We start from the raw sequence: 18,108 nt of genomic DNA, 5'->3' as shown, positions 1-18,108 counted from the left end.
TTAATCGTCCCCAGTCAAAGGCAGAATCAACTCTTAAAATGAGTGCAAGGTGTCTGCTACTCACCGGTCTGGGACACATGTCTGGAGAGGAAAGCTCTTCTCTGTCATCTTCCAAATCAGAACTTAGGAAGAAGTTATTCAGTCTGTCTGGAATCTGCTTTTCCACCTGCTGGGGTGGAGTAGTGGCTTCCTCCTTCACATCACAGAGCTCCTGGTTGCTGAGCTGGATTTTATCATTTTTGATCTTCTTTATTTGCTGTAACTGATTGACTGTGTCTTTCACAAAATCTCTTAGTAGACTGTCTGTCAGCAAACTGACCTTTTCCAGCTGGTCTTTTGACTTTTCTTCCTCTCTAAGAGGCAGGCTGAGCTGTGCTTCTAACTGGTTCTTTTCTTTTGTCAGCAAATCCAGCAGTGGGGTTGCAGACTTCTCCATGACACCAGGAGAGAGATCATCTAACTTTTCAGCACATTCCTCTCCCAGTGTCTTCTGCCTCTCCAGTTTTTCAGAAAGGAAATCTGACATGTCATCCAACTGAACAGTGGAAATCTCATCCACAACACTAGAAGTGAGAGGAGTGTGGCTGGCTTCCTCTTTTACAGCATCCTTCAGGTAATCCACCACTGATTGTTCTTGGGCAAATGAACCAGCAGCTACAGAAATCTCTTCTATGCTGTTTGCTTTAGATGATAACTCCTCTTCAACCCTTTCCTCAGCTGAGGCTTCTGAAACAGCTGTGTCCACAGGAGCTTTATCCTGGGAGTAGTTCTCTGTTGCATTTCTGCTCTGGCTTTCAGCTTCTTTGCCAGGTTTGGAACTTTCTCTATCTTTCTGCTCAGCTTTGTGTTGTTTCTCCAGTTTATCATCAAAGAATGAGTCTTCATCATCCTTTTTTGTGTCTAAGTGGCTATCGATACTTTCTGTAATGTGAGAGATTTTCTGAGGAGGAGCAAAAATACCATGCTTTTCTCTGCAATCAAAATATTTAATATCATCATAAGTTCCATTGTTGTTCCCTTCAGGTTTATCCAACTCAACACCAGCCCAAAACCCTTTGGCAAATTTAGTAAGCCCTTTGAACCGCAGTGTTCCAGGCTGGACTTTACTCACAAGTACTCTGTCTCCAATGTTGAAATTGGACAAACTATCTGCTTCTTCTGTGATTGAAGCCGAGGCCCACAGTGGTGAACAAGCTGGAGCCTGTTCTTGCTCCACATCTCTGCGTTCAGCATTTTTCATAAGTTCTGTTGGGGACTTAAGTTCCAGCAGTCTCTCTGAGTGCATGCTGCCAGAGAGAGACCTGTCACTGAGGCACTCACTGATTTCACCATCGCTGCCCAGGCTGGTGGATCTGCTCCGGCTGAACTGGGGGTGCTGGGACTGCTCCCTCAGGGACTTCCCATTAGCAGACAGCAGGGAACCCTCAAAGTCATCTCTGTAGCGCTCCCCAGGCAGTGTTTCTTCAGCTGAAGCTTGTTTTCTGGAAGAAGATTCTTCAAAGTCTTCAGGGTATGATGGCTCTTTTTGACTCAAGAGCTGTTCAGAAAGCAGATCACCTTTCTCCTCTGCAGATTTGCTGAGTTTGTGAGAAGTCTCCTCTACGCTTGGGCCACTTACAGCATCTTTATTTGACTGTCTCTGTTCTAAGATTTCTTCTGTATCATGAAGACTTTCCACAGCTACATCTAACAGTTCCTTCTGAGAGAGTTTGTTTTCAGAGCAGTGATCCAGTGAACTCTCCCGTCCTTCATCTAACGTCAGCAAGACATCAGAACTCTCCACAGGCTTGACATCAGAACCTCCATTCTCATATTCCTCTGACTTTATGTATTCCAGGTCTTCTGTAATCTCAGATTTATGGCTAATGATAGGACCAGCACTGGATGCATTTACCACTTTGTTCACTGATTCAAGACTCCTGCTAATGTCTTTCATATCTTTAAGAAGAGCTGAAGAGCTATCTGAGGAATCACCAGATCCTGCTCTGGAACTCTTTGGTAACACTGAAGCCAAGGAAGGTGTTCCAGAAGGTTCTCCTGCATGCACAGCTGTCACAGCCACCTTCTTGGAGTGCACAGACACAGATCTCTCAGTTCTTGATGACACAGCATCTTGAAGGAAAATAAAAAGTGAATTTCAGCAGACTGTATAACCCATATTGTTTTATTGCAAACTGCAATCAAAGGCAACTAAATTAATATCAAGGTTTCTGTATTAAAAGAAGATACAAACTGGTGCCTTGGAAACATATACTTCTGGCTGTCCTATGAACATGAGCAACTTCCATTCAGTTCCAGGGTTATAAAGCTTTCTTCCTACTTCTGTTCCTTTAACCAGCACCCCAAGGTAAGGGCTCAGTTATTTGTTTGCAAGCCACAAATACAATGAAGATTAGAACGGGAGATAATGAGATAATCATCAACTGCAAAACAGTGAAAAGTATCTGAACTCAAGTGGTAAAGGAACAAGAAACAAAAGAAAGTAAAAAGGTTATCACTTAATTATGGTTTCATATACACCTCAGAAAGAGTAAACTAAATATTGAATACACAGGGTATTCTGCAAAAGCAGAGTCCTGCAAAAAATACAATAAATAAAACTGCAAAATATACAGCTCCATCACTATCATTTTATGGAGTCTCCATCCTCTCTTAAAACCTCATTGTAAATCAAGAAGGAGAAGGTTCAAGAATTTTAAAACAGTCAGTCTTCAAGATCTTAAGTTGTAGTATGGATTCTTCCAGTTACCTACCTGCATGTTCTGAAACAGATTCCAAAGATGCTCTGGATCTCTCTGACTCAGTCAGTGATTTCCAGTTTTTAGCTGTCTCAGGCCTAAATTGGAAAAATCAAATTGCATGAATTACAGTTACAGCAGTGGGTGATGTTTGCTTGGTTTTTTTTAATAGATAAAAAAAGGAAATACAGGCATGCATAATTGTAACACCACACCAATGTGGCATTATAATTATAACATAAGCAGTTTGCTTTGTCAACATACTACAGCCTTAGGAAATGGGAATGGGGACAGAGGAGAGTCTGGAGAGTCCTGGAAACTAATTTTTTAAAAAGACTAATCAAACTTTATCTCCTTCCAGGAAAAAAAAAAAGGGGGGGGGGGAGAGAGAAAAAAGTTGGGTGGTTTCTGTTATTTTTTAAAATTTAATGCACTAAAATTGCACCATCTGCTGGAAAAAATGAATGCTTAAAAATACAGTAGGAAGTGCAGAAGATCAGGTGAATTCTCTACTCTTTAAAACCTAAGATCTAAACCAGATTTAAGTTGCAAAGATGAATGGTTTGCCTTACACAGTGCAGTGAACATAACGACTTACCAAAATGGAAAAGAAAAAAGCCTGAAGGCTAATAATCCATGCACAGTATCTGGCAGAATTCTTGCACAACAGAAAGTTATTATTATTTTAAAAATTGAAAATAGAGCCTGAAAGGCTGGGCAGGAGAACAGTGAGGTGCTTAAGATTACAAACATGGTAAATCTTATCTGTTTTGGGTCTGGTGACAGCAGCAAATAGGTCAAATGGACACTGCCAATGTCCAGTGCTTTAAGGCACAGAAGTTAGCAGCTTTCCTTACATCCATGGTTTTGGCTAAAACAGCAACCAGCTCCAAAATAATCTCAAAAAGAAGGAGAAATTCCAGCTACCTATGGAGTGGTGGTGCCTTGATCTTAGGTTTTTCAGCAGCAGCTGAGGATGGAGTTTTGATCTGAGGTTTGGCTGTTGGTGATGCCTCCAGATCCTGGCTCAGCTCTGCTTCAGTCTTCTTGATAAACTCGTCGTATGACTGCACATGAAAAACGATTCCAGCTGTTAATACACTAAACCACAACTAAAATTCAACAATCAAAATACAGTGAGTGAATAAAGAATACACCCACTTTCTCTATCAACCAATCTATTTAACTTTTCCAAAATCTACAGCTGCAATCCTAGAAATTTCAGTACTTTATTTCCAAAACCAAATTACATGAGCACTGATCTTTAATCCCAGCTAGGACAGTAATGTGTATAAACATACACAACCCCCAGAATGCTGCCAGCAAGCCATTACAGACACACATTTTAAAAGGGAATGGCATTTTTGCCTCAAAGCTCTGGCTCATGACTGGAAATGGTTAAACAGCCAGGTTGGATGGGGCTTTGAGCAGCCTGGTCTAGTGGAAGGTGTCCCTGCTCATGGCAGGGGGGCTGGAATGAAAGGATTTTCAAGGTCCTTTCCAACCCAAACTGTTCTGTGACTCTGTAATAGTCACACTTCTATCACAACAATTTGTCTTTCACAGCTGTTGATACAATATTTTGCCAACAAAGTCCATACTACCAAGATCTATCTAAGGCTAACAATCTGTTACTTTGCCCTTCTTTCTTCTGCTCCTAACCTCCAGCTGTTTGATCAAACTGGCTTCCTGGGCCTTCAGTCTCTCCTTTTGTCTCTTTTTCTGCTCCTTTTTCAGCTGGTACACCACAGATTTCCTTTTCCGTAGCTCATCCTTCAGGGCCCTGATGCGTCCTTCGATGTCACTTTGATCAGAGGTGGTTTCTGAAAAAGTTTAGTTTTATTCTTTACAAATTTGCACCTCACAAAACAATTCTGAGCAAAGCAATAAACAGCAATTCACTAATTACAAAATACAGTCCAAGAAAAATGTCAAAGAATGTAATGCCAAGGTATTATTTAACATAGCAAGACTCTTAAGGTGGGATTTCAGGTTCACTACTACGTGTGAAAGATATAAAAAGGTGTTGCATCTTGCTTAATTTAGAAGAGATAGGCTCTGATACAATAACTTGTTACCAAGTTCATTCACACCAACCACACATTTATGCTCTTCAACATTAGCTGCTTGTCATGTTGGTATTGCAGAAATTAACTTTTTATATTTAAAAATACAATTTGGAGCTGCACACCAAAAATATATCTGAAATATAGGTTTAAAATTATAATACAGAGTTTCAAGTTGCACAGTACACTTCATTGATGAGAATGTCACTTGGGACAGTGTACTTCAAACCAAGTATAAGTTTCTGGCTCATGCAGATTTTCTGCCACCTAGACTAAATATATCTATAAAATACAGAGCTGACTGGCCAGCAGCTGGAAGGGAAGTCAGTTTGAACAATGCAGAGATTGTCACTGTCCCCAGATACTCAGATCTAGTCTCTGCATGGTAACCCAATTCTACCAATAACTCTGGTGATTTTCTTATTTCCGCTGTAACAGCTTTCCTTATTTCCTCTTAGTCTCTCAGACTCTACAGACAGACTGCCTCAGTTTCTCATTACTTGTTTTTTTCTACCCACCTGACCATGTCCACTTGTTTCTTGCTTTAAATGTATACCAACATAGGGCAAAACAAGATCCTTGTCCCAGATTACTGCTACCACAATTAACTGTCAAAAACTCTTCAAAGTACTACCTGACATAGCCTTACTGGGGCTCCTCCCTGAGCTGATTTGCCCCTTCCTCTTCCATAGCTGCAGCTCCCAAGAGGAGGATTTTGGCTGGTTTGTTTTTTTCTAATGCTTAGTATCACCTGTAGTGTTTTCTGGGTGCTCATAAATGCTGATTACTTTACTTGGTAGTTTAGAAAGCCAGTTATCAATATGCTTTGGTCAGCTAGCAGGAGCAGCTGACATTTCCCTAATTCATTTCCTTTCTGAACATAGCAAACCACCATAATGAAGGATTCCATTCTTAGCAACAGCCAGTAAATACAATCAAGCTACTGTATTCTTTTTGCATTAACAACTGTTGTTAATAATTTAAAGAATTTTTAAAAACCCAAAACCCAAATAAAAAGAATGGAATCTCACTTGCTAATCAGGAGCACTTTGTGATGCCACTGTAATTAACAGCTCCTCCCTGACAGTAAGTGACCAGTATGTAATTATAGCATTTCTTGATCAACTCATAAGGGAAAGATCTGCACATGCTTTCATCTTTGACAACCTTGTCTACGTGTGCATCAGACTGACAGGGCAATGACTTCATTGTTAGTCAGCAGGCCAGAACATTTGTCTCTTTACAATGGAATGATTTATTGTGAAACCAGCACCATCCTGATCAGCTTCCCACCTCTTATACCTTTCTTTAGAATTTGAAATTAAAGACTGTCAATATTTTGTTTTAAGGCTTAATAACTTTATCAAGGTGCTGAAAGCTTCACTGTGTTGGAAACTGCTCTCCAAACAGAATCCCAACATAGATTACTCAGTGCAAATGTGTAGGTGTTTCTCAGAGTAAGTTACCAACCATCACAAACAACAGCTAATACACACAAGAGAACCTGCTAATTATTTTTCCACTGAAGACTTACCATAAAAAACCCCAAGAAGGAAAATGCTATCTCACTTGCTAACAAGTATTGTGTAGTGCTCTGTCAATTGCACTGTGGAAAACAAGATGTTCTAGAGACTAAAAGCACGGAAAGAGTCAAAAAAGGCTTCCCAGGCAAAGCAAACAGAGTGGATGATGGTGCCCCAATGCATGGAGCTCAGGAATCCCTGCACTCCACATGACTGAGAGCACAGCAGGGAAAGGGCTGCTCTGAACCACTTCACTTCCAGTATTCCTCCCCTAAGCATTTACAGGCAGGCAGCTTGGGTACTGGATAAAGGGCACGAGTCCATACAGGAGATTTTATAGCTCAAAATGCCACCTTAGGCCCTATTTTACTGCACACAATCCAAACCCTCCTCCCCTATGTCCTGAAGCATCCATTGATTCTGCACATGGCAGAGCAGCTCCAAAGGTCTCTCCCCTATACTGCCACGTAACAGAGCTGTTGTGCTTCTGAAGTTGGGTGCAGAAAGAGGGATTTTTAAATCCTAGGACCACCTTAACTATTGACTCTTATCTTCTTCACATGTGTTTGCAGAACCTGTACTGCTTTCTACAAGAGGTTATAAAGTATAAACCTTCTCAAATGAAGATCTTCAGCTGAAGAGATCATATTACATAATGGGAAAATACACCCACCAACCCCAACCTTGGCTGTTTCCAGGAATTTGTCTGCCTCTCCACATCTGTGTCTGCATTTTAAGTTTGTTAAAAGCAAAAGCTTTGAAAAAGCAATATAAACCCAAGTGGGTATTACACTTACCTGACTGTGTCATAGATAAAGATTCATCAGACCAGTTGTGAGATGTCTGGTGGGACTTCACAGGTGAATGTAGCTGTCCTCCAGTCCTGTGGCTGCCTTTGCTGGAGTCTTGCTTTGATACAGATACGCTGCTTTTGGGAGGAGACTGGGAAAGAAAAGGATAAATAAGTAATTGCAGTTTGAAAGTAAAAGATCACTGTCATCAGGAGCCACTTACAAGGAAAGAACAGCAGGACAAGAGGACATCTCAAACAGTGGTACCTATACAACAATCTTAAGAAGAATTTAGTATTTTCTAGACAATAAAACAATAACAACAAGAGCAGCAACAGCTGCCTGCTTACTTTGAGCCTGGATTTCAATAAACCTGCTTAGACTACTCTACTACCACCTAAGTGAACTGACATGGCTCTGACTCACATGTGTTCAATACATTTGTGTCATCTGCAGCAATAGGAACTCCTAGTAAATAAACTAATAAAATTAACCACTTCATGTAAAGGATGCAAGACAACATTCTGAATCAGTGAAACAACAGAGCACTATTTTTCTGAGGTCAGGCAAAAACTCAAAGAGCAAACTTTCTTCTAAAATGCTGCTTAATGCTTCAATATTATCCTACAAACCTTTAACACACATTGGACATAATCTCTGGCACACATTAGACATTTTATTATTATCTACTCAGCAAATCTGCCACAAAAGTATTTGCAATAAGTCTAGATAAGCAGTTCTTTTATCCCACAGACACAGAATTTTCTGTCTTATTGAGCACAGGGCAAAGTTATCAGGATGAAACTCATTAAAATTATCATCCAACTAGAAATAACAATTGGAATAGAACAATAAGGCAGAATTAAGCAGCAAGCAGACACAAACCCAAAGGACTGTGCATGAGGTTTCAGGTCTGCTTCTTCATCCTACAGCTACACTTTGGGATACATTACTTGCAAATAAGGCAAAGTGGAAAAACAGAGCATAGCTTCCATGGCCTCAAAGAATTTATACAATGGCAACAAGCTAGCCTACAGCTAATACACACTGCTAAACTGGGTCAGTATTCCACCACTTAGCACTGCATACCTACGTGACATACGTAAAATGTTTTGCAAGACTACCCACAATTTTAAAAATATCTAAACTCTGTGTGGAAACAATATTTCCTCAAGACTTCAAAGCACACATCTGATCACAATGATGACTCATGGTAATGTGAAATGGTATCATAAACACAGAAAACAGATTTAGTTAATAGTGTAATATCTCCTTTGACAACTGGGATGGCTGTACTTGCCACTTCTCTGATAGTGTGTAAGAGTACAAAAGGCAGAGCAGCTCACTCACCAGTTTGCCAGGTGATGTAGAGGACTTGAAATCTTCAGAATAAGCCATTTCTTCATTAATTGTACTCTGATCTGGGCTTTCTGGCTGTCCATGGCCCATGGGCTCTGATGGGACAGACTCAGCAGCCAGACTGCCAAGATCTTCTGGGATAGAGCTTTCACTATTCAGATGAGAACAAGAAGGCACTGGAGACTCTTCCTCACTAGCTGTTTCTGAGATTCAATGAGAGAAAAAACAAAGCACATCAGAACCATCTTATATGCAGAAGCTGAGGGCATATAAGGCTGAAGGAATAAGGTTGAAGGAAAACTTTCTATGCTGTCTGCAGATAAAGTAGTAACTGCTATCAGTACCTGTCAAACAAGCATTATTTCACTCACCTAGACACTGGTGGGGAAATATTTAGCAAGAACAAGCCTGTTTACCAGAGAAGTATGATTTAAAGCATTATTTGTGTTCAAGAAACAACTGGATGTGGCACTTAGTGCCCTGGTCTAGTTGATAAGGTGGTATCAGTAAGAGGCTGGACTTTATGATCTCACAAGGCCTTTTCCAATCCAAATGATTCTGTGCATATGTGAGAACTGCCCAACCTTCTCAGTGATTGCTAAATATCTAAAATAAAGAGGTTTTCAGGATATTCTAGCATTTTCCAGACAACACACCCCAAAAAGATTATTAGGGAAACCTGTCCTTCCAGTTGACCATACAGAAGCAAGAGTCACTATTAGTCTGAAGAAGTCATGGAAGAGCATATAATCTGCAGGCCAGATCTTGAATTTAGAATTGATTGCTTCCTTTACAGTACTTGCAGAAAACATTTTAATGTTATGATTTCATCATGAGTCTCTTAAATGGCAACAAACAAAATAATAATTTGGGTTTCCAATATTCCTGTTTACTAAATTCTGCAGGAGTCATGGCATTACTAGGCAGCCATGGAGAACTATTCAGTCTTTGAGTAAAGGCTGGGGAGAAGGACTTTTCCTTCTGAAGCAGGGCTGTGCTCCAATGTTTACTGATAGATACAATCAGTTCTCACTTATTGATAAGAATTCAACATCTGTGCTGAATTTTTGTTCATGGGAACTTACGGACCCATACACACATCATCTTTAAAATGTCTTACAATGCCTAAAATCCACATGACTGCTTTCATTAACAACTGCAATAGGGCATTACTCTGAATTCCCCCTGCACATTCAAAGGATGTGCTGCCTACTTTCAGTAAAGTGGGGAAAAAAAGAAAAATAGGTATGTTTTTAGAACAATCCCTGAAATCACTTTCTCTCACTGCAATTCAGTTCCCTGTGCTTCAGCATGATCCACTTAAGACAGAACTGTAAAGTTGTAGCTTCCAACATCTGGGAATTCAATTTTTCCTCACAATAGCATCATTTATGCTAATTACATCCTAGCATACTTTGCCTCAGCTACACATTTCAAACAGGTGGCATTAACAATGGAGGGAAGAAAAAAATTATTTCAATTTTTTGAAACCTCAGACAATGGTAAAGCAGCCCCTGACAGGAGCCATCCTCACCAATACTAGTACGAAAGCTAACAAGCAGAGACACTTTGCTCATCACTGGGGAAAATTATTTTAACAGAGTAAATTCAGAAGACTACCAGCAAAAGAGCATGTGTGGGAAATTCAGGACTCCTGGACAATTAACTAATATGATTAAGTAGAAGCTGTTTATTGTTTACATTATGCACTTATTTATACATTCTAATTCAACTGCCCAGGCTGATCATGTATTTCTTATTGGTGCCTTTGCTTGTTGATGTGTTTTGCATGCACTTCTCAAACTATGTGATTGGTTACAGTCCAGGTGCTTTGCTGCCCCCTGTTATCGGGTTCTCGTGGTTTTGGAATTTGGTTTCTCAGCTTCTTCCTTGTTATTTTAGCACAGTTGCTAAAAATCATATTAATTAAGCTGATGCAGTTTATGAGTTATAACTCATATGATATGAGTTATGAGTTTATGTCTTAGTAACCTTGATGAATTCCAGAGGGCCCTGAGAAAATCCTGGTAAGAACAGTAACAAGTGAAATGGCTCATGCACCTTGTAGTCTAAGCTGTTCAGATACGTTGCTACAATCATACCAACATGCTGCAATATTTTTACTTTGAAAGACAGAAATACAGTTTAACAATTGTATATAGAAGTGACTGATGGGCTTATGCTGCACTGTTCACTTGGGAGGATACATAGCAAAGGAGAAACACACACTTAACTATGGTGTAAAACAGGCAACAGAGTGCAGAAATTGAGATTCCAAGAGTGTCCAGAAAGCAACCAAAATATCAGAAAAGGAAACAACTGCAAACCTACGCAATCCTTCTCTCTTATCATATGTGTCACTTCTCCCCAGTTCCCAATACCTTTGGGCTCAGCTCTCTGATCCCCCAGCTCTTTCTTGGCTATCTTGGTTTTGAGCAGCTCTTTGTCCCAGGCAGCCAGAGCTTGCTTTTCCATCCTCCGTATTTCTGCCTCCTCGGCATCCAGGCGCCGTTTCCACTCCAGCAGTTCCTCCGCATGCTGTCGGCGCTGCATCAGCTTCTGCTCCCGCTTGGTCAGGAACCTGACAGGCAGAGCACAGGACAATGCCACACCAGCCAGCCACACTGAGCTCCCAGCACCCAGATGCTCCACTGCCACCATTCCCAGAATTGCAGTTGCTCAGTCTGTTTTCTAGGATAATAGCCACAATAACTGCTATATCCCAGACTTCTGATGTGCTGCTGCAAAAACCCCACAAGTAGACAAGGGTTCTTTTCTCTGCAGGAAGTAATGTCTACATCATACTGTAAAGAGGCTGCTTATATTTAAAAAATCTTCAAAATCATTAAAATCATATGCACTAAACTAAACAGAAAAGAGTTCCCAATTTCCGGACATGAAATGTACCTGTGGTATTAAACTGGAACCTTCTAGAAAGCCATGACTGTTTGAAAAATGAACTTTCCTTTTTTGCTAATCCCAGTAACAGAAAAATTGTAACCTCAGTTGCCCCATGTTTTTTTTCTAAATATGTTATTATAAGAGAAGATGATTCTATATTAATAGTCTTCCTGGAACTTTAATCCTGCTTCCTTTAAGCATCATCTCTATGGACTGGTACACTTGGAATGTTAATTGTGAGCTGACAGCATCAAGAGAATAATGATGCCAGTATGTTTCTTCCCAGCTACTAACGTATCTGGCTGGTAGTTTAAGAAGAAATAAAAATTAAAGCTCATGCTGAAAATTCATAGATATTTTCTTTCTGACAAAGAGCTCTTAAGTGATCCATGAAACCTTAGAACTGACAAAACTCTCACAGGATTTGGTAGGTATGAATAGGTTTGTGTGCACACACTTGTTCTCTCTGCCAGCTCCTGTCTCATTTCTGAGCACTGAAGTAACCATAGCACTTAACCCTTCAGACAGTAAATTGGAAGCAAGTTTAACATCAATTGCACACACTTCCTCTGGCATGCCAAGTCTAGAGAAGAGTGTCTGTCAATCTATTAATCTCCTACACTGAGAGCTTTAAGATGTCACAGAATCACTCTGTAGAAAGTCCATAGTTTGCCAGCTAGAGAGAGTTTGCCATTGGTACAGAAGTTGTGGTACTGTAGAAGGAGACTTCAAAGACTTGTGATACTTTGTTTTTGCAAATGTCCTTATCATTTTCAAGCCATCCCAAGCACTGAGCATCAAAGTTTTTAAGCTGCAAAGCAGATAATAATCTCATTTGTGCTTTTTAATCTCTCATGTTTCAAAAAACCCTTTTATTTACAGAGTCTGGAATGGCCAAGTGACTAATGTGCAGGTCTTGCCTGCTAAGGGAAATTTCTCATTTGCTCACTCAGTTTGTTCTGTTCCCTGGAAAAGTGAGCTGGCAGTTGATCAGAAAGGTTGAGATTCAGATAAGTCCTTCTCTAAGACAGATTCAGACAAAGGGAGCAAGTTATGACATGAAGAGAAAAGTTTCAGAAGCCAGTTAGAGACGCTCACAATCTTCTTTCTGATTGTCAAAACAAGAGGAGGTGAAAAACAGAAGCACCTCAGAATCTCTGAACATCTGCCACCTTCAAGCTGACAGATTCCATGACTTTGTGCATAATTTTATCACTTCCTATAGACGAACATCAAACATCATCTACACTTGTGCAAAACTGACAGCCTGGTGTCATTAACAGAGCAAACTACCAACAGCAATTGCATTGCAAACATGACAGGGACAGTCATGACAATGTTCTGTCTTTCAGCAGCACTGTCAGATCTATCCACTCTTACTCTCACACACACATCACTTCCAATTAGTCCAGCAGATCATGCATGTGGAACTTGTTTTAGAGGTCATTATTACAACGACCTCAATGCAAAAAGCAACTTTTTCTTCTTTCTTCACCTATAGTTTGATTTCATCAGGAAGTTTTGCAGTTTACTGGGTCCTGAGAGAGGCACGTCAAGTTGAAATAAAATGCAGAGAAAGGCTGAAATAAATGGATTCAAAATACCAGGACTCCTTAAAAGCAGATGTCAAATGAATTAACCCAGAAGACCACAAGCAGGAGGAGAATTATGAAATTGCCATGAAAATAACTATCACAGAAGAACTACTAAATAAAAAAGATAAGTCAACAGAAGTGATAGAAGAGAAAGAAGATTCCAACAAAAAGCCCACGAGAAGAGGAGGATCAAAGCAGCATGGCCAAAGATGCAGACCCTTTCATAACCCTGGGGTTTTAAAGGCCAGAGCCACAAAATAGCAGATGCATTGCCTTAATATTTACTGCAGTCTAGAGGGTTCCAGTTGCAACACCAAGCATACACATTTATCCTCAAAAGCAGAAAAAAAAATTGCAAAAGCACATCTGGCATCTATGCAGCTGGAAATGTGGGGGAGCAATGAGAAAGCAGCAGCACTCAGATTACAGCAGCATGACTTCAAAGTCTATTTCTCTGTTGCTAACATCACACATTTTATCCATGCATTGCAAATATTAGTATTAATCTGCTGCTTTAAACTGTATTTGCATATTTTAAGGTATATTCACTATAAGCCCAAACAATGAGGTTTCAGCAGCTATTCTGAAGTGGCAACCAGACAGTGGGAGCAAAGTGAACTGTCTGTTTGCCACTCAGAACATAGTAGGAATAAGAGATTAGAATCCTGGAATGGTTTGGGTTGGAAGGGACATTAAAGACCATCTAGTTTCACCCCTTTACCATAGGCAGGGACTCCTTTTGCTAGACCAGGCTGCTCAAAGTTCCAGCTGACCTGAACACTTCCAGGGATGGGACAGGTTGTTGTTCCAGTGCTTCACTAACCTCACAGCAAAGAACTCCTTCCTTATATTTAATCTAGATCTAGCCTCTCTCAGCCTAAAACCATTACCCCTTGCCCTATCACTACAGCCCCTGGTGAGCCTGTCTCCATTTTTCTTATAACCTCACTGTATATGCACAATAAGGTCTCTCTGGAGCCTTCTCTTCTCCACACTGAACAAGCCCAACTTTCTCTGCCTTTCTTCATAGGGAAGGAGTTCCCTCTCTTTCATTTTTTTGTGGCTTCCTCTGGACCTGCTCCTACAGGTTCATGTCCTTCTCACACTGGAGACCCCAGAGCTGGACACCAGACTGCAGGTGGGGTCTCACCAGAGCGGAGTAGAGGGGCAGAACCACCTCCCTTGCTGTTCTTCCATGCAGCCCAAAATAGAGTCGGTTTTCTGGGCTGCAAGTGCACACTGCAGAGTCATACCCCATTTTTTAGTCCATCAGCATCTCCAAGTCCTTCTCTGAAGAACTGCTCTCAATCCACTCACTCCCCAGGCTGAACTGCTAGTGGGGATTGTCCTCACCCAGGTGCAGGGCCTTGCACTTGGCCTTGTGGACCTTCATGAGGGTCACCCTCCCAGAGCTGGACACCAGACTGCAGGTGGGGTCTCACCAGAGCGGAGTAGAGGGACAGAACCACCTCTCTTGACCTGCTGTTCTTCCATGCAGCCCAAAATGGAGCTGGTTTTCTGGGCTGCAAGTGCACACTGCAGAGTCATACCCCATTTTTTAGTCCATCAGCATCTCCAAGTCCTTCTCTGAAGAACTGCTCTCAATCCACCCACTCCTCAGGGGGAGCGGGGATTGCTAGTGGGCATTGTCCTCACCCAGGTGCAGGGCCTTGCACTTGGCCTTGTGGACCTTCATGAGGGTCACCCTGGCCCACTCCTCAAGCTTGTCCAGGTCCCCCTGGATGGCATTCCTTCCCTCCAGCATATCACCTGCACTGCTCAGCCTCGTGCTGAGGGTGGAGTGATCCCCCTGCCTACGCCACTGATAAAGATCTGCAAACAGTGAGGCAAGTGTCAACCATGTCCACTGCTGAAGAACCTCTGGACTTTCTAGGACTGAACAGAGCATGCTCTATCAAAGAGTCTATCACTGGAGAAATATACAGTTACCTGACCAATTGGTTGTAGATATACAGCTGGAATTTGGGGTGGAGGTTGGGAAAACAGACACTGAGAGAGGCCCAGTGGTGAGACGTAAAGACAGAGAAGAAGTAGTGAACAGGAGAGCAGTGTCTACAAAATAAGGAGGAAGAGTTTAAAACTAAGATAGCAATTAAGGCAGAAAGAATGAGAAAAGGATAGCATCTGGCAAAGAACTTTAAAATTAATTGCATTTAACATTCTATAGTTAATACCCAACATCTGCAGTACAAAAACTGTACACTGTTATGCAGAAGGTTATAGAACATACACTTGCAACACTTGGTTTTTTGTTAATGAAAGACAAGCTACTTTCACACTGCTGTATTTTTCTTTAAATTTTGGAGAGTTTTATTACTTTGATGCAGATTTCCACAGGCACCAGTTAACATATCTCAGCCTGACCCTTCTCATGCTATTCTCTCAAAGGAGTGTGTTTGTTATTGGTATTAAAGAGCATGCTGGTTTTGCAATATCAACAATTTCCTGGTCTGAAACTTTAAACACATTTTCTTCACCTGGCGAAACCTCAGTAAAATTATTTCTAAAGTAAGGTAAGCACCAGTGAAAGAGCAAAGAAAAATAGATTCAATAGTTCACTTTTAAAACATGGACAGTTCCAGATATACCTGCCATTCACATTATAGCTGCTAATTGGGATTTTTTGCAATGAAGTACAGACTTGATCTCAGAATACTCATATATTTCATTGAAGTATTAACTGCAAAAAGGTAATACCTATTGTCTTAAAAAATCTACATAATTTACAGCTCTGCTTAAAATGGTATTTCTTAAAATTATTACCATTTTAAGCTAATTCCTAATGAATTATCAAATTTATAGAAAAATACCATGCTCCATTTAGCTCTATCAACTACAATGCAAGCTAAGAAGCACACTAAGGAAAAGCAAATGAAAATAAGCATTTAATTTGTTATTGCACAGATTATCATTAATGCTGCATATGCAAGGGAAGCCAGGGGAAAGTGGTTAATTCTCTTTGACAGAGCATGCTCCTGTTCACATGCAGGCTACACAGACTCATCAGTAAAAATAAAAACAGAATTATTAATTCATTCATTCATTCCCCTTTTAGCACAAGACAAATATTAAAGCTGCCTCCTAAGTAAGGAAGCCAAAGGATTTCCACCTTGCTGTGGAGTACAGCAAATCCAGCATAGCAGGCTTTCCCAGCTCCTTTCTCTAGTTCCTTTATATTATTCATTCAGCTTCTTCCCTTGAGCCCTTTTCCACCCTGAATCAGGTTTTCCACCCTGATTCCCCTCAAATGGCAGCTTGCTACCATTACACCCCAAACCAAACATCTTACTGCTATTTTTATGTGCTTTACAAATCAAGGCATTAACAAAAAGATACCAAGTCAGCACTGTTTTTCAATCAATAAGCACTGCTATCACTACCAAAACACCTGCCAGAGGTGTGCAAAAACTGTACAAGAGGGAAATCAAGTTTTAGAAAATCATTTATGCTTACACAAAATACTTCCTCCTTTTAACATATAAAACAATCCAAGACTTTTAAAACCAGAAAACCCAAAACACATGGCCACACAGATCACACACAATTTCCACTTGTTCTGCTTAAAGTAATTGTTCCATCTCAAATCCTGGTATCCAGCTTCTGAAAACTATTCTCCAGGTGAGCAATATTTCCAACCACATAAAATAATCATCAAATCATGACTAAAATACCTTTAAAGGTAGAACATACTTTATATCTGCAACTATCCCTTGTAATACATAAGTCTTTATGCAATTTTAAGTGTGGCTTAGAAATGAATGTACTTTGAAAAAATAAATTTCGAGAACAATTTTGACAAAGTCACTAGCTGATAAAAAGTAGCAAAGGAAGTCTTGAATACACAAGTATATTTGTCACCTCTTTTAATACTAATACTGTATCTCAAACTTCCTAAGCAGCAGATTGTTTTTTTTATCACCATTTGAAATTTGTTGAGTTTATTTTTGCGGAAAAAGTAAGATAAAGACCCTCTTTTAACAAAAAAAAAAAAAAAAAATCAGAAGAAAAACATGACTTTCTTGAAACCCTAGAAGTCAGCATGGCCTACAACACACATACTTCTCAAGTCTCTATCTTAAGTCATTTACCAGTCTCAAAAGATACTTTGAGAATTTGCCACTATGATAACGGGGTGGTTTTCATACAGTTTGGAATGCCATGAGTTTAGTTTTAGAAATATGACACCTCAGAAACTTTTAATTATCAGTGATTTTGGCTGTTCAGTTTAACAGATGCCACCAGAGGAATCAGAATAAAACAGCAACCAAGTCAGGCTAGACACAAAGGCCATGAAACTACAACAGGTTTTGAGTTTTCTGTACTCACACCAAAGCCTCCCTTACTGCTGTTGGGTTTTATTTTCATCATAATCAAACACATGCATGGGTGGGAAATGTGCTTCTCAAATGATTGCAAGCAAACAGGCTGCCAAGGAGTCAAGGACAGCTGGCCTTTACATGGCACTGCTTGCTTTGGGATGTTTTATCCAGCTGAATTTGGAGTCTCAAGAGAAAACACATTCCAAAGATCACCCACACGGACTGAATGCAGTGACTGTCGTGGTTCTAAGCTCAAAAGAATTGTTTAAGCAAAGACTGTTTCTTGTGGCAACCGGCAGAAGCCAGACTTTCAATTAATTAGTCTGAAATAAGAATTTAGGGCTTCAAAGTAATGAGCACAAGCAGGTAAAGTGTTTGGGATGTTTCATGCACACAAAGTAATTCCTACACCAAAAGGATGCAGAAACAGTTTTTTATCTAAAACAGCTTCACAGGCAAAATCAGGAGATTCATTTTAGGTTTTCAGACACAGGAACTGCACACAGATTTTGTTATTTCCTCTGGAGCCTAACAAACATTTTCAACATTCTTCCAACCTGTTAACCAAATATATTCTCAGCCACATACATATAATATCCATTAATATTTAAAGAGTTAATCCTAGCTGATTTTAATGCAATCAGAATTAAAATTCAGCAGCTGGATAATTAGATAGAAATCACATACCTGACAACCTCAGTGTCTTTCTGTGAGCCAGATCTGAAACTCAGTTACTAGTTTTTGCATAAGATAATTGCTGTTATAAGTTACATGTCAACTCAAAAACGTGCATTG

At 40.2% G+C, this 18,108-nt stretch overlaps 1 protein-coding gene across 8 annotated transcripts in view; it reads right to left on the bottom strand.

Annotated features, from left to right (window-relative positions):
• The window catches only part of CEP350 (centrosomal protein 350), a 71,020-nt gene that overhangs the window by 11,719 nt on the left and 41,193 nt on the right, over positions 1 to 18,108 (bottom strand). For 7 of the 8 annotated variants that reach the window (XM_041478910.1, XM_041478911.1, XM_041478908.1 and 4 more), the window contains exons 28-35: positions 14,924 to 15,046; positions 10,859 to 11,058; positions 8,469 to 8,680; positions 7,125 to 7,269; positions 4,401 to 4,561; positions 3,666 to 3,805; positions 2,754 to 2,836; positions 65 to 2,112 (exon numbers count right to left, since the gene is read on the bottom strand). In XM_041478910.1, the coding sequence (XP_041334844.1) occupies positions 65 to 2,112; positions 2,754 to 2,836; positions 3,666 to 3,805; positions 4,401 to 4,561; positions 7,125 to 7,269; positions 8,469 to 8,680; positions 10,859 to 11,058; positions 14,924 to 15,046 (3,112 nt within the window). The remainder of the gene's footprint in view (positions 1 to 64; positions 2,113 to 2,753; positions 2,837 to 3,665; positions 3,806 to 4,400; positions 4,562 to 7,124; positions 7,270 to 8,468; positions 8,681 to 10,858; positions 11,059 to 14,923; positions 15,047 to 18,108) is intronic. The other variant, XM_041478914.1, reaches the window with a different exon arrangement.

This window comes from Pyrgilauda ruficollis, unplaced genomic scaffold, assembly GCF_017590135.1.
Source record: "Pyrgilauda ruficollis isolate IOZ18807 unplaced genomic scaffold, ASM1759013v1 scaffold47, whole genome shotgun sequence".
NCBI classification, from domain to species: Eukaryota; Metazoa; Chordata; class Aves; order Passeriformes; family Passeridae; genus Pyrgilauda; species Pyrgilauda ruficollis.
Note: the sequence above shows the minus strand (reverse complement) of the source record. Positions and strands in the feature narration are given on the sequence as shown.